Source organism: Saccostrea echinata, unplaced genomic scaffold (genome assembly GCF_033153115.1).
Source record: "Saccostrea echinata isolate AGI-Se365-2 ecotype Australia unplaced genomic scaffold, CSIRO_AGI_Sech_v1 ptg000025l, whole genome shotgun sequence".
Classification (NCBI taxonomy): Eukaryota; Metazoa; Mollusca; class Bivalvia; order Ostreida; family Ostreidae; genus Saccostrea; species Saccostrea echinata.
In genome coordinates, this window is record NW_026889774.1 from 3,129,344 (window position 1) to 3,145,996 (window position 16,653).

Below are 16,653 nucleotides of genomic sequence, written 5' to 3' on the forward strand. Positions count from 1 at the left end.
CTCTGGTGAGTGTTGTGGCCCAAGGTCCTGCTGTAAAACTAGATGGACACATATTTTTCTTATTCTGATGTTTTCTAACATGTGTTAATGTTATCAATTATATGGAACCTTTTCCTCCCTAAGAATGACTACTTATATCTTGTTTTCAATTGAAACTGTTGTTTCAAAACTGAAGAACATTGGATTTTAAGTTTGTTTATTGTATAAATGTTACAAAAACCATTATAATATTCAATAAATAAAAAGAAATCATAATCCAAACAGCCAATGTTTAGGACACATAATGAAATTAACAAATTGTCATTTAGTGCATAATTATGGATTTAATCCTTAGTTTCTAAAGTGAAAAAAAGGCACTCTACCTTTCAAATTAATATATACATTTACTACAGAAAAAAATGCTTACAGAATTTCAAATACTGTACATCAAAATATTATGCATCCCTTTTCTGATTACTCTGTCTTCAATCAATTGAAAAAAATACATTCAGGAAAAAACCCTGTTAATATTCATGCAGCATTATAATGAAAAAAAAAATCATTTCAATGACTCCATGTTCTGCCACCACTGTTTACATTTCAATTATTGATTTGACCTTTTCAAGTTTTCTAAAAGCAGCAACCTTCCAGCCTCATAGTCATCTTCATCCACACTTACCAACAACTTGATGGACTCATTGCCGACAGCTTCCTTCAGAGAATCTGTAAATCAAAAACATCTTTGATGGACTCATGTCATTATTTGTTCATTAAAAACACATAGGTAATCAATGATTGCGAAGCTCACCTCGATGAATATTATCTTTAAGTAAGGCAAATCTCACACCAAAATTTTCTAGTTTGTATGCATCGTGGAACAATATCCATGCAATTTTGGTTTAAGTAGGACTTATAGTTACTTGGGAAAAGATCTGCTCTGAAAAAAATTAACCTGTTCACTCATCCAAAAAATGTAGGCCAGATCCAGCAGTGTCCACCTCTAGTTGCATAATCCATGCAAGTTTGAACCAAGTAGGGCTTATTAGCTCACCTGATTTCTGATCACCTATTGCCCGTCCTTATGTCTTTCTATCTGTAAACTTTTCACATTTTCAACTTCTTCTCAAGAACCACTAAGCCAAATTCATTGGTACAAAGCATCCTTGGGTGAAGGGGAATTTAAATTATTTAAATGAATGGCCAAGCCCCCTTCCAAGGGGAGATAATCAAGATAAGGAAAAAATAGAGTTGGGTCATTCTATTCAAGAACCATTGGGCCAGAAAAGGTACAACTTATATGAAAGCTTTCTGAGGTAGTGTAGATTCTAAATTATTCAAATCATAGTCCCAGTAGGGTGGAGCCACAATAGGGAAACAAATTTTTACATTGAAATATATTGGGAAAATATTTCTTCTGAAGAACCCCTGGGCCAGAAAAGGTGAACCTAAGTGGAAACTTCCTGAGGTAGTGTTGATTCTAAATTGTTCAAATCATGGCCCGGGGAGGGGGTTAGAGTGGGGCCCACAATAGGGAATAAAAGTTTTACATTGAAATATAAAATCTTAAAAAATCTTCTCAAGAAACATTGAAGTAGAAATAATCACTGGAGTAGAAAAGATGAAACTTATGTGAAAACTTCCTGGAGATACTCTACATTGTAAATTGATCGAATCATGTACCCTGGGGGTAGGGTGAGGCCACAAAGGGGATCAAAGTTTAACTTTATATAGAAAAAATCTTTAAAAATCATCTTCTCAAGAACCACTGGACCTGAAAAGATGGAATTTAGTAAAAGTTTCCCAAAGTAGTGTACACTGTAAATTGTTCAGACCATAGCCTCAAAGTTGATTGGGAATGGACTTGCTCTTAAAATTTTAACCAGGATGCCATTGTCAATGTCAGGTTATAGTATAAGATCATTATTTTTGACTTTGTTATGGTGAGCTAAACATTTTTTTTTTTTTGCTAAAAATGACACATATGTGGAGACACTGTGAAGGTGCAATATTGACAAAATAATATCAAACTAGAAATATGTCCATAGGACACAAATTTATTAGTGTAGGAAGTGAGATGAAAATACCTTGAATAGTTTCTTTTAAACTGAGTTTAATAGTAATATATAGTAAAGTCTGTCAAAGGACATTAAGAAGTTCAAGCTAAAAAAATGGACACAATTGATAAATTCTCACCAAATATAAATGTACTAGTGCATAAGCTTAAAAAAAATATCTGGAATAGTTTCTTTGAGCAAAAACACAGATTAGAGAAAATTGAGGTCAAAATTAAAGGAAAGGTCAAGGACAAATATGTTGATGAAGTTGAATAGCTAATCTCAATATGTATCAGCATATGAAGTTTGATTAAAATACCTTGATGTGTTTCTTTGAAACTAAACACAAATTTGAAGTCAAGGTCAAAGAAAAGGTCAAGGTAAAACAATATTGATGCCATTGAACAGCTTATGAATAAGCATATAAAGTTTGATAAAAATGTCATAAAACCTTTCTTTGATATTTAGGCTAAACACAAATTTGAAGTTAAGATCAAAAGAAAGGTGAAGGTAAAAAATGTTGATACAGTTGAATGGCTCTCTATGTATCAGCATATTAGGTTTGATTAAAATATCTTGAATAGTTTCTTTGAAATGAAGCTTAGTACCATTTTAAGATAAGTGAGGTCAACGTCAAAGGAAAAGCCAAGGTCAAATAAAGTGCCCTGCCACAGCATGATACACCCGTCAAATATTGTTCAATTATCACAAACAGTTCAGAGTGCAAGAAAATCAAGTCAACCTTGATACAAGGATTTCCAAGATTTTTCCATTCCTTATAATATTTGTTTATACATTTCCTATGGTGTAGGCATGAATTATAACAAATATAACATTATCGATCCTCAACTGGTTGTGTTAGAGCTTGACATATACCCATCTGCACCCCCCCCCCCCCCCCCCCACCCACACTCACAGTGACACACACACAATCTTTCATATTTGTGAGGCATGGTGCTCTGAAATTTGTTCGTCAATATTTTAAAAAAATAAAATAAAAATATCAATTAAAAAATATCAATTTAGTCTTAACTTAATCTATACTAAATTAATTTTAAAATAAAAGACTGGCCATCAAATGACATATGCTATAAACTGACCAGCAGTTCTTCTGTCTAATTCCCAAAGGATACAGATAAGAGCTTGATCAAAGATCCTCTAACAGAAATGATTGAGACAGCTAGCCTTCCTACACTGAACTCATTAATTATTCTTTAACTGGATGCATGTCCACTCATTACTCCCAAGGGATGAATGGATCTGTGCTATCTGCTTTGTAGTGCATTTAAAATGAATATTTATGTCATTCTGAAATTAAATTTGAATACAAAGATTTTTTTTTTCAATTTGTTACAAAGATTTATAAAAAGAAAAAAAAATTGTAATCTTGATGCAACATTTTTAATAAGGTTTCTGCTAGACTCTTAGATTTGTAGGGACTATCTACCATAATTAATTTTTTTTTAAATACTTTCTTTTTTTTTCTTTAGATTCAATGTCAGACTGGTTTTAAGCTGCAAATTCATATGGACAACGGGCATGCTAATTCCAATATCACCCCCCCCCCAAGTATAATTAGTTTTAATTAATTAGTTTATTATACAATATCAAACTAGTTTATTATACAATATCAAATTAGTTCTAATTACTTTTCACCAAATTCATTTTAAAAGTTAGGCTAGCCCACAAAAACTATTTAATCCAACATGGCTGATTCCTCTGCCCAATTCCCAAGAGACATAGATAACACCTCCTTGATCAGAGATGCTCTACCAGTTAGCTCCTCACACTAAACTCATTAATTTCTCTCTAATTTGACATGCAATTTTATGTTATCAAAATTCTCCTTGACCGGTGCTTGATAATTACATCCATGGGAGAGGTGGAATTTCTCTTGTAACATTATATTTCTTATTGATTGCTGTAAAGTATATAATGAAAAAAATAAGTATTTTCTTGATTTTAACATTTTTTGATAAGGATACTGCAACACTTTTACATTTTTTGGGATTGTGTAATTTAATAGTAAAAAGATAGTTTTTTAAAAAAATTTCCCTTAAATTAAAGGTCACAGTGACCTTGAAATAGGTCGTGACACACCTTCTACCTAAGATGCACAAATTGGCCAAGTTTGATGATTCTAAGTCTAATAGTTTTCTAGTTATCAGCCGGACAGGATTTTTCCATATTTGGCCATAGCATCTTAATTAAAGGTCAGAACGACCTACTTTTAGTGTGCGACACACCTACTACCCAAGAAGTATCAGCTGACAAAGTTTGATAATCCTAGGCCTAATAGTATTAAAGTTATGAGCCGGACATGAGAAAAGCTAACAGACAGACAGACAGACGGACAGACGGACGGACATGAACGCCATAACATAATACGTCCTGTCTAAAGACAGGCGTATAAAAACTTGATGCAGTTGAACAGCTTTCATAAATATAAATTAGCATATAAAATTTTTTAAAAATATCTTAAGTTTCTTTGAAATTGAGATAATCACTAATTTAAGAAAGTGAAGTCAAACCCAAGGTCAAAGGAAATGTCAAGGTAAAAAAATGTTGATGCATTTGAATAACCTCTATCAATATGTATCAGCACATATGAAGTTTGATAATAATGTCATGAATAGTTTCTTTGAAACTTAGCTAAACACAAATTTAAGAAAAATGAAATCAAGGTCAAAGGAAAAGTTAAGGTCCAAAAATAGTAATGAAGTTGAATATTTCTAAAAGTATGCATCAGGCATTAAAATCCCAAATATTTATTTTGGTGGCAACTAACCAGTATTGTCAATTTATGTATGATTGTTTTTAAGAAAGTAAACTAATTTCTCAGCTCAATATTATAAAATAATTTTAATTAGCAAATCTCACAGGATAACAATTAAATATACAGGTTAAAAAAAATCACCCCAAAAATGATTTCCTTAAAACTGCTAAAATATTTTTTTTCCCTAAGTTTGTTTTTTTAAAATCTTTACAAAGGGTATCATAGGAATTCAGACAAATCTATTTATATGTTTTAATCTTTAATTATTTTACTGTAAATCAAGGTTTGCTTTAACAGGAGAATTTATACACACCTGTTATAAACACCCCCTTGAGAGCTTCTAATAAAGATCCATTCAGATAATCTCTCCAGAATGCATCAAGATATGTCAATTCTGTAAATTTGATATCACACACAATGGATCCCAGATCCCTGGACTTTAGAATGTTTGTGGCTTGCATGAATTTCTCAAACTGTCTTTCAAGCTGAGTGGGTTTGTTTGAGTTCACATTTCCTGTCAGTGCTGTCACGTGGTCACTGTACTCAGCTCTCACTCTTAGTCGAATATCTGTGGATAACATCAAATCAAAGATTAATTTAAGTGACTGTGTACATATTAGAAATGAGATTAACCCTCAGGTTAACAATTCAGTATTTTTAACAAGAACAGTATTTTCAAATGTTTCAATACTTATAGTACATATATATTAAGTCATCTGACTGTGATATTTGAAAAACAAGAGGCCCATGCCACAACACTCGAGTAACAAGCTTTGCTGTTCATCCTCAGATTTTCAAAAAATTGTTATATTACCATGAAAATTTGTTACCACATATTATGGTCTAAAAGATCTCTGAAACCACACAACATGGGATACTTCAATATAACCAATACAGCCTTGCAGTTATGGAGAGGAAAATTCTTTTGCTATAATTATAGGCATTATGTTTAATTTGACCCTGATTCAAACCAAGTTCTACCAAGGATTCATAACTTGGAAAAAAAAAGAACCTACACAACTTGGGAATGTTTGCAAATTAATGGTTCTATTGTGGTTCTTGAGAAGATCCCCCCCCCCCCCCCCAAAAGAAATTCTTCGATAATTCCATGTAAAACTTTGATCCCCTAATCATGCTAATGAAGGAAATTTCACATAAGTTTTCTATTTTCTGTGCCAGTGTTTCTTGAGAAGAATTTTTTTTAAACAATTTTTTTCCTATATATTTTATTGTAAAACCTTGATGCCCTATTGTGGCCCCAACCAAACCTGGGGGCATATGAATTGAAGAATTTAGAATCTTTATGAAGCTACTTGTAAGCTTTGCCTTTTCTGGCCCAGTGGTATTCTGTAGCAGAAAATTTTTTAATGACCCCCACCCTGTTTTTCCCTTTTCTTGATTCTTGAGCTTTCAGCTCAGGTGAGCTAATAATATCAACTAAAAAGTTCAATCTTGTACATTATACGGTAAAGTCAGTCTAAATAAATTGTGTCAAAATATATGAGAAAGTACAAGGCCCTCTTTAAAAATAAATTGTCTGTTTACCCTCTCTCGACTGACTGATTAAAAATGGACAGACTCAAAATCTTTTTTTCTAAACCTACAGAAACAATTATTTTATTCACAGCGGAATTTTTCTCATTCCGTCAACAATTAATTTAATTTTAATAATACCTTCAAATTCAATAAAATTAATAAGCATTGATGTGAAAAATTTCTAATTTTTTTTTTCTACCTGCCCAATTTTTTTCATCCAGAGTAGGGAGAGAGCAAGCAAAAACTTTTTTAAAGATAGCCAAATTCAATACTCTGCATAAATACTTATCAATCAACATAAATACATGTACATGTATTTTACACTGATCTTGACCTTGTCTTTATGACCTTAAATAGTTCAAGTGACAGATCAGCAACCTCTCTCTTGACGTCTTTTTAAGACTGGCTGAAAATAACTTAATGTTTTTTCAAAAAGTTAAAAAAACAAAAATTTCAAACAAATGAGTATTTATCATTTGTATGATTCAAAATACTGTAAATATTTGTGCATCATGTAGGTTTAATGTTTAATGATAATTTTTATTAAATCTCTAAGTATAAATTTCAGGTGAGCTAAAAATACTGATTTTTTTTCAAAGTGCCAATTTCTCCGAAACCCCTATGCCTGAGTGATGCTAAATGTACAACAGAATTAACTTTGGACAGCCTAATAGTGTATGGAGAAAATTTGAGAAGGATAATATGCAAACAATCAAAGAAATAATCAAAGGAGAAGAATTTCACTTCCTTATAACAATATTTGTATTAACTAATAGTTCTCAAGGAAAAGTCATTGTAAATAATAAACATCTTACCACAAGTAACTTTTGTCGTAGTTGTTGTCAGGTCTGCATCACTGTCATCTGTAACAAAAGATCCTGGGCCAAAAGAAGAAGAAGTCCCTGGACTAGAGCTTTGCTCACTAGCGAATCCAGACCTGGATTTAGCTTTCCTGTGCAGAGAGCGCCTCCTGACTTTGCAGTCTTTCTGGTCTGATGGTTCAGCACCTTTTCGCTTTCTTTCCCTTGGCACATTAGTTGGTATGTTTGATAATCTGGATGATTCTTCTAGATATTCATTGACAGGATCTGGACACACTGGAAAAAGTAAATAACATCCAAAAGTTAAATATCTCCACTCAAATACTCTTTATTTTATCACATGGAAATTGATGGAATTCCATACAATGTTTAAATCCAGAAACTCTTGTCAGCTTTCTCTCTTATCATGTTTACTGCTTCGTAAAATAATAACATTCTGGCTAATCATGTTTATAGAAAGCCTTAGTTAAAATACAGTTTAACATCTGAATCATTATGTTTAAAATTATCTTGAATACCAGGGATATATCAAAGTGGTTTGGAAGTCCAAACTACTTCTTTTTAAAGCTATACATGCTATAATTTGCATCAGTTAAAAATAAAGTTGGAAATTTATTTTGTTTACCAAATTAAGTTACAAAAATGCTGTAAAATATATAATTGAAATCAAAAAGCTCTATAAGGTTGTCAAAATGAAATTATAACAAGCATTCTGAGAGTATTGCATTAGCAATACTAGTCCCCTACCAGCAAGTGGTATCTCGTTCCTGTTGAAAATTGAAAATGCCATAATTCCGTCAAAAATCAATGAAGCGGAATGAAATGCAAACCTGATCTATAACTCATCAAGGTAAAGTCACATACCAAAACTTAGCTCAATATCTGCAAGTGTTTAGAAAAAAAATTTGCGGAAAACTGTGAAAAATTGAAAAGGTCGTAATTCCGTCAAAAATCATTGAAGCGGAAGGAAATGCAAACTTGATCTGCAACTCATCAAGATACACTCACATACCAAAAATCAGCTCAATATCTGCAAGCATTTAGAAAAAAAAGTGGGGAAAACCAAGTGGGAGAGACTGACAGACAGACAGACGGACGGACAGACTCAGAGGAAACCTATAGTCTCCTCCCGTTTCACCGGTAGGGGACTTATTATTATTTTCCTAATAGGAAAGTAATGCCTTTATTTGTCCCCTATCGGTGAAATCAGAGGGGACCGGTTTCACCGGTAGGGGACTTATTATTATTTTCCTAATACGAAAGTAATGCCTTTATTTGTCCCCTATCGGTGAAATCAGAGGGGACTATAGGTTTCCTCTGAGTCTGTCCGTCCATCCGTCCCTCTGTCTGTCTGTCAGTCTGTCCCAATTGGTTTTCCGCACTTTTTTCTTTATGCTTTTGAGAATTGATTTGAAACTTGCTATGTACCTTTATAGTGATAAACTACAGATCAAGTTTGAATTTTATCACGTTTAACCAAAAGGTTCCCGAGTAAATCAGTTTTAAAGATTCCTCTTTTTTTATAATAGTTCAAGATTGGGTTTGTGCTGCACTATATTAATGTTACAAAACGAGGTTGTCAGGTTTAGAATTATTGATTTCAAAATTGCTAGGTAGCTTTATAGTGACAAACTATAGATCGAGTTTGAATTCTGTCACGTTTGACCAACAGGTGCTAGAGTAAATCAGTTTTAAGAATTCCTCTTTTTTTATAATCGGGTTCACAATCGGGTTCGTGCTGCACTAAAATGTTGCCGATTGCCAAAAACAAGGTCGTCCATTGTGACAGAAGACAGTAAAGTAATATTGTGCATTGTTTTCAGCAATTCCTACCAGCGAATACTTAATATAATTGGCGAAATAGTACCAGATGTAATAAAGACTGAATATTTATCCCGATTTGAATTGTTTTTAAATTTATATCCCTATTTATTTATAAGTTAAAGGCAGAGATTTTTTACCAGGTGGTAAATGCCAGGTTAGGGAAAACGGGTTAGGGAAAACGAGTAACGTAAGCAATTGTCATGTTATTCATACATTATGTGATTTTAGTCAAACACGTCTTTGTAAGACAGATTTCATTCCAACATTTCATTCATAAACAAGTAATCCAAAATGTCCACATTTGGGAGTGGGGGGTGGGGGTGGAGGGCGCAGTTATCATATACAGGGTCTTATAAAATAACATCCTAAAAAGAAAAGGGGATACCGGTAGAGGACATGTATTGCTTATGCAATACTCTCAGAATGCTTGTTTGAATTAGTGTATCATGTGCAGGGTTGGCTGGGAAATACCAGTGGTGGGAATTACCAGTGGTAAATACCGGTATTTCCCATCCCGGGAATTACTACAAATTTTCTCTTAACTGGGAAATATTGGGAAATACTGGGAAATACAAAGTTTAAGTTTTTTATTTCTTTAATTCATTCAATCTTATACAAAATTCAAAAATAAAATAAACATAAAAACAGAAGATGAATAATATTGAATATGTCTCATAGTGCAATTTAACATTTTCAGAATGTATCACTTCTCCAGGTTCCATACCCATAAGCATTCTGAAACATTTCCCTGGCTGTATAATTATAAAACTGAAGTTTTCCAATTCAAGTTTCTTTTCAATTTAGAAATATTATTAAATTTATTAATTATAAGTCCAAGAACAAAACAAACTTGTTTTAATCCTTCTATAAACACTGTTGTTTTTACAAATTGCTCTGGACAGTTTTGTGCCCCTGTTTTGAGAGATAATTACCTTGAGTAGAACTGAAAAGCTTCTTCTTAGGTTTGATATTTATACCATACTCTACATTTAAGAATTTTCTTAAATCCTTCTTTAGTAACATAAAAAAAACACAATTGGGATATTTGGGTTCATTGGACCTTCATAGACTACATCAGACTCAAGCACGAAACATATGACACTCATGACTGGTACATGAATATACTGTGTTATGATTATATAAAATGAATAACTTGGAAACCAGAATTTTTTTTAGATCAGGGACAGTGATACCAGGTAGATATCTTAACCAATAAGGTGTAATAAATGTCAATATGAATGAAATATGTAGCTATATTTCTTATTTCCCAGTATTTCCCGGGAAATACCAGTAAATCCCGGTAATTACCAGTATTTCCCACCGTCCTGGGAAATATGAGTATTTCCCAGTTTTTTGCCAACCCTGATCATGTGACATAGTGGCTACCTTTGATTTGATGAACAAAAATGGCATTGAGAAAATGAGATAGGCTGTTCTGAATACAGTTAACTTTGACATGAATGGCAAATGTCTTACTCGAAGTAGTTACTGTATAAGTTTTTATTGGTTTTCTCTAGATACCCTAAAGAGAGGTTAAAAGGTCACAAGAAGGTGCAGCCTTCAAGTGACCTTTTAACCTCTCTATAGGTTATCTAGAGAAAACCAATAAAAAATTATACGGTAAGTCACACGTACCATAGCACTCTCAGATTTCTTAATACGGCAGAGAGATGATGTATAAGCTGCAAATAAATTTTCTAATATGGTGGTTTGTCACCCGACATAATTATAATGGCAAGTGCTATATGCTGTGCATAAATATTACATTTTATTGTGCATTTTGCGCACTTGCAATTAAAAAGCGAAAATGGGCAAACACAACGCAATGAGCATGAATCTCGATTTTCTTGTCAAGTTGAACTGCCGCAAAATTTTGAATGGGACAATTCTATTGATGATCAAACTCTCTCACAGATAGGCCAGTTCATAGAGGACGAAGTAAACATGTAAGATGGTATTGGGGATTTATCTCTTACTCAAACGGATTTTAATTTGACCCAGGAGTCGGTCACACCCGAGAATCTTATACAGCAGTTGGATCATTCTGACAATCGATTTGGAAAGTTTTACCATGACGACGATGTATATATAAGTGGAATGTTATTAATAAAGATATTAAATAAAATTTAATTGATTTTGTATGCAATTCAAGGCTCCACCTATAGGTTATGAAGGCTCTGCCCATGGGTTATGGTGTAGATAACCCATAGTTAAAACAATAGAAAACATGGCGGCCTATGGCTATGGTACATTCAATGATAATTATCTTTTAAAGCAACCGGTATCAACCATGTACTTTGTAATGAAAGATATTTTACCCTTTTTCATAATTTCACTCAAAAGCATTTTCTATACCAACATATACTGCATTGGAATTTTGAGAACAGATGTCAATTCAATTGTGTATTGTACACTGTATACTAATAGTTCTAAAATAAGTATTTAAAGAATCCTTTTAAAATAAAGCATATGATATACCTGGTTTGCGTTTCCTTAAAGTGACATACTGCAGTAAATCATGTCGTGAAATCATTCTCAGTAAATCTACAACGTATTTGAAGTTTGTTTCATCAACTCTGTTCATTTTTTCCAGCCCAAGCAAAAATTCCACCCCGTCCTTCACCCGACCTATAATTCTCTGAGGCATAATACCGTTGTAGAGATATTTCAAGATGTTGATATCCTTTTGTGTCATTCTACTGCCCACAATTGTGAACATTTCGTGTAATGTATAACAGCCTCTCAGATCATCGGCCATCTTGATTTTCATGAATTAATGATTAACTCGTTCGTGTCCTAATTCGCACAAATATATTGGTTAGTACTCCCTTCACATACCCTTACACCAGATCTATGTTTTAAAATGAAGAAAAGGATTGGATAAGAATTTGTATGAATAAATCTTTTTATATTAAGACTTAAAGTTCAAATTTTGAAATTAACAAACAACAAATAAAATGAGCTAAACTAGAAATGGTGCCCGTTTTACTGTTATATCAAGTCAATTATCACATTTTATTTTTCTAACTTTTTCAGATTTTGAGCATACATGTACATTATTACAGTACAGACCATGCAGTGATGATGGAAGTGAGTGGTTAGTGGATCGATATCCCCCCCCCCTTTAATTAAAGAAAATGTAAGAGTTTATAATTTCTCAAAAAATAAAATGAAAAAAAAATTTAAAAAATTAAAAAAACAAAAACAAAAACAAAAACCACACACACAGCACAAATCATGCAGAGTTTACGGAACGGTTTTTTAAGGCCTTAAACAGCAAGCCATGCACCCGACTACATGTATATAATTTTATATATACCTGGCATATGCTAAATTAAAAATGGGGGAGGGTGTTCACATACATGTAAAACTATAATATTCAAATTAGCTTATATGTCATAAAAAAAAAAAAATGGATTTGACAACGAAGATAATGATTTTATCACTACTTTATTGCAATACTTAAAATTGCTGATATCAACAATCACTGAAAAAATTTTAGAATGACGACATTCTTCTTTACATCACGCCAAACATCTGTTTTTGTAAACAGGGCACGAGCTTTGTTATTGTTAACAATTTGTTAAACTCTGCACACATCACTGAGCACGGACTGATAATACTGGTGAGTTGGTTTTGCTTTCTCACATTTTTAATCTGAATTTCCTGGATTATAGTTTTATATTTTCATTAATACACAACAAATTTTCTACTTTTCTTAAGTATTAAGGATAAAGTTTACTTTGTCAAAGTGCAAGAATGTGTCAATCAAGCGTATCTCGAAATTCGTATAGCTTCAATAATTTCCAGATAAAAAGTTGTTGAACAAGCTTTTATTATATTTCCGTGTGAAATGATACATGTATAGCAACATATAAGTCATGATATTATACCGAAAATTTGAGAAAATATTAACTTAAAATAACTTAAAATCTGTGTCCAGGCCAATTTCTTAGAAATTCAAGTTTTAAACATTCATAGATAGCTCTTTTGGATTCTTAGTTTAGGTAGCCACTGAGGCTGAGTTGATTCGATACGCAAGGGCATGCTCTACGTATGAACAATTTCTAAAACGAGGCAAGTTATTGACAAACAAGTTGATGAAACAAGGCTATCAACAGTCTTGTTTGAAGTCATCTTTTCGTAAGTTTTACGGTCGATATAATGATCTGGGGCCTGTTTCACAAAAGTTTCCTAAGATATGTCGTAAGATATAACTTAAGATATGCCTAAGTTATAACTTAGGAAGTTCCTAAGATTTGTCACATCTGTTTCACGAAACAATCTGATCTTAAAGAAGATGGGTGAACAAGGCGTGCAGAATGCCTATAGCTTCAGATATTAAAAAATCATATTCAATTTGTGAATTAAGTATTTAAAGTAAAGTACTCATCATTGAAATTTATGAAATTATGATCAACAAAACTTTTCTGAGAAAAAAAATCTCGAAAAAAATTATTCTTATATTACAAAAATAAAATGGTATTTGTGGGATTCGAACCCCTAACAACAAAAATCCGGAGTATCATATTGCTTTAAGACTAACACGCTAACCACTTGCACTACGCTACACAGCTCCTGATGAATAGTGGCATTTAAATCATGTTTGTGATATGACTCTTGACTAAATGGACTTAAGTATTTCTCGGAAAGATGCTAATGCATTGTCATAAAAGTGTACTTTTAAGATATAGTGGGTCTTCGCTCCATGTTTTTGTAAACCAAAACATGTATATTTTTATGCAAACTTTTAGGATTAACTTTCAAAAAAATGGAGCGAAGACCCATTCATATCGAAAAATTTTGTTGAAGTATGAGAAAATGATCCTTTTTGTCCTCTTTAGTGCGTGTATGCTATTTCGTAGGCAAATATTATCAGTCTTTGTGAGATTGTTGTAAATTGTAGAGATTTTACATGAAGTATACTTTAATGTTAGATGAAATATCAAAGATAATTTTGATATAATTGAGATTTTATTTTTCACTTCATGTTTGTCCCACTATAGGCACTTCGCCCGCCTTGTTCACCCATCTTCTTTATCCTAAGACATATCTTAAGTTGTGTTACGGACTAATGAAATAACTACTCCACTCTTTCTACAATTTTTACTGTTAGGAGGATGTCAGTATGAGTAGAAATCTGTAGTTTGAATCGGGTTTTTTTTTCAAGTAAAAAAAACAGCTTGAAAAGGGGAGGGTCGGGAAGTTAGGGGTTACCCTTCACTTTCAAAGGACTTGGACAGAAGTATGGTTTAACCTTGACTAGTTTCCTACTTAAACTAAGCACTCACACATTCCTCACACACATACACACACATAACCCCCACCCCCAGTCACAAGACGTGTATTTTTTTAAACTAACTTTTAAATTATAAAAATTAAAAAATAAAACTACTTTTTATACTAAATTTGTGCTTTTATATGTTTGCCTTTTATTTTGCTCTGTATAAGGTATCGGAGGTTTGCAATTGTATATCCCCCCCCCCCCACTATATATTTTTCTACTAGTATCGTTTCAATTAGGAAATGGAATAAATTTAAAACAATAATTGCTTCGAAGGGCAAGCAATCTAACAGAGGCCTTATTTTCTTTTTATTTCTTCGCGAATGAGTGCTCCACGTTAGTTGTCCGTGATACTGTGTAATTTAAAATAAGAATTTTTCGACAGATAAGAAATTCCAAATTCGCGACTGTGGAAATGACAACACTAACAGAAAAAATTTGAAAAAAGGAAATTTATTATAATCTTCATGCATAATTATACCATGACAAACCAGCCCAAAAGGGACAGGGGGACCTAATATTCTGTAACAATATACATTTGTTCAGGGGAAGAGTTGAAAAGAAGTGGATGTCATTAAGCGGAAACAGAGGAAAAATGGTCAAAGCCTTGCACTTCAACGCCTCCTTCCTCCCATTGCAGATAAGATAAAGCGATTTTTAGAGAGATAGCTATATCAGGAGCTGAAGAGAACAAATTTGTTCCCTCATCAAACTTTAATCTTTCAAATACTAAATATGGATTCAAATACTAGTAATATTATTAGATTTAAAAATATATAATAATGGTTCAAATTATATGCAAAGTTTTGTAACACAGACAATAGTGTATATAGCGTGGAATTTTTTTGTTTACAAAATCGTGCTCTTTAAATGAAGGTGAATTAATCCAACATGTACACCGTCCATTTTGTAGTAACATTGGGAAATCCACGAATTCGTGAGAAATCAAATATTCTTTAAGTACAATGTATTTGTAGTTCCAACTTCACCAATGGACATTTTTATATACCTTGGAATAATTTTGACCAGTGATACAGACACATCTCTGACAATTCTTAAAATCCTTTTCTTAGCTATTACATACAAAGTAAAGCAGTTATAGCCTGAAGGGATCACAATCATTCATATACTAGTAGTCCTTTTGATTTTTTCTCTCCCTAAACACACGCAGTATCTCTCTGTAAGAATCCTTGTACATGTATCTACAGCCGTTATATTTAGTTTCTTCCTAAGTCATTGATTTACTTGTCTTAAAGTTACGACATAACTTAGGAATATCCTAAGATAAGACGAGGTTAGTGAAACGGATAAGTAATGAACTTAGGAAAAAGTTCTTTCCTAAGATATAACTTAGTCCTAAGTTAGCTTTGTGAAACGGGCCCCTGGTCAGCACATACAACCTATCATTGAGTCAAACGTTTTTCATACTAATTGTTAGGCCATTATTTATACACTGAATTGTCTACGGATTTTTCCGTTTTTTTCCGATCATGACAAGGAGCACAAAGTGAGTGTGACCGGTCGGCAGGGGATGCTCACTCCTCCATGGCACCTGATCCCACCTTTTACTTTTGAGGTATGTGTTTAATCTGCTCCAAATTTGTATCGTTTCATTGGACTTTCGAGATTGAATACTGTTCGTTATCTTCATATTTCATTGTAGGTTAAGGTGATTCAATATTCTTGAACTGGTTTCACTTCAATGATTTGCGCTCTAATAGTGACCTTCTTATTAGTGTCATTATTCTACATGTAGCTCCAATCAATGTTTGCATGTTTTGAAAGTCAGGACCGTAGGAAACAATTTCAGTTGGGAAGGGTGCACAACCAGACATTTCACTTTTTTTGGCCGGGGGGGGGGGGGAAGCAAAAATTTCTCCACAAGTAGAAACAAAAAAAGTTATTCTTATTGATGGGACACAAGCATAAAATAGCTACATGTATGAGGGCCGTTCAAAAATTACGCGGACTCTTCTATTATTTACTCCTACAGACGTCATATAGAATTGAAATTTCACAGGAGCATATTTCTTAAAAATTCCAATAAATTCTTGGTAAAATTTTTTGATTTTATTTAATATCTCATAAAATTATTATATAAATTATATTATTATATAATAAATTCTTGGTAAATTTTTTTGATTTTATTTAATAACTCATAAAATTATTTGATACTGCTTATGGTGATATACGGAGCACGGCAAAAATGTTGAAAAACAAACATGCGGTATCCAAAATTTTATTCATTTATTTTCCATATTTCACGATATTATTTATCAATTTTCTCTAAAATTTCTTTTTATTTTTTTAATATTATGTATTTAAATTTCTGGCGTAATATTTGAAGTACTAACAGAAATATTGTAATTTTTCTCCGAT

General features: G+C 32.6%; 1 protein-coding gene across 1 annotated transcript; it reads right to left on the reverse strand.

The window, feature by feature from the left end:
* Nucleotides 1-267: 267 nt before the first annotated feature.
* On the reverse strand, nt 268-11,754 carry LOC133191880 (death effector domain-containing protein-like). Its single transcript, XM_061327626.1, has 4 exons — nt 11,469-11,754; nt 7,161-7,442; nt 5,123-5,377; nt 268-702 (listed from the first exon to the last, which is right to left on the reverse strand). Exons 1-4 carry the CDS (start codon nt 11,746-11,748, stop codon nt 584-586), a joined length of 936 nt encoding a protein of 311 aa, XP_061183610.1. The 5' UTR covers nt 11,749-11,754; the 3' UTR covers nt 268-583.
* Between the last annotated feature and the right edge of the window lie 4,899 nt (nt 11,755-16,653).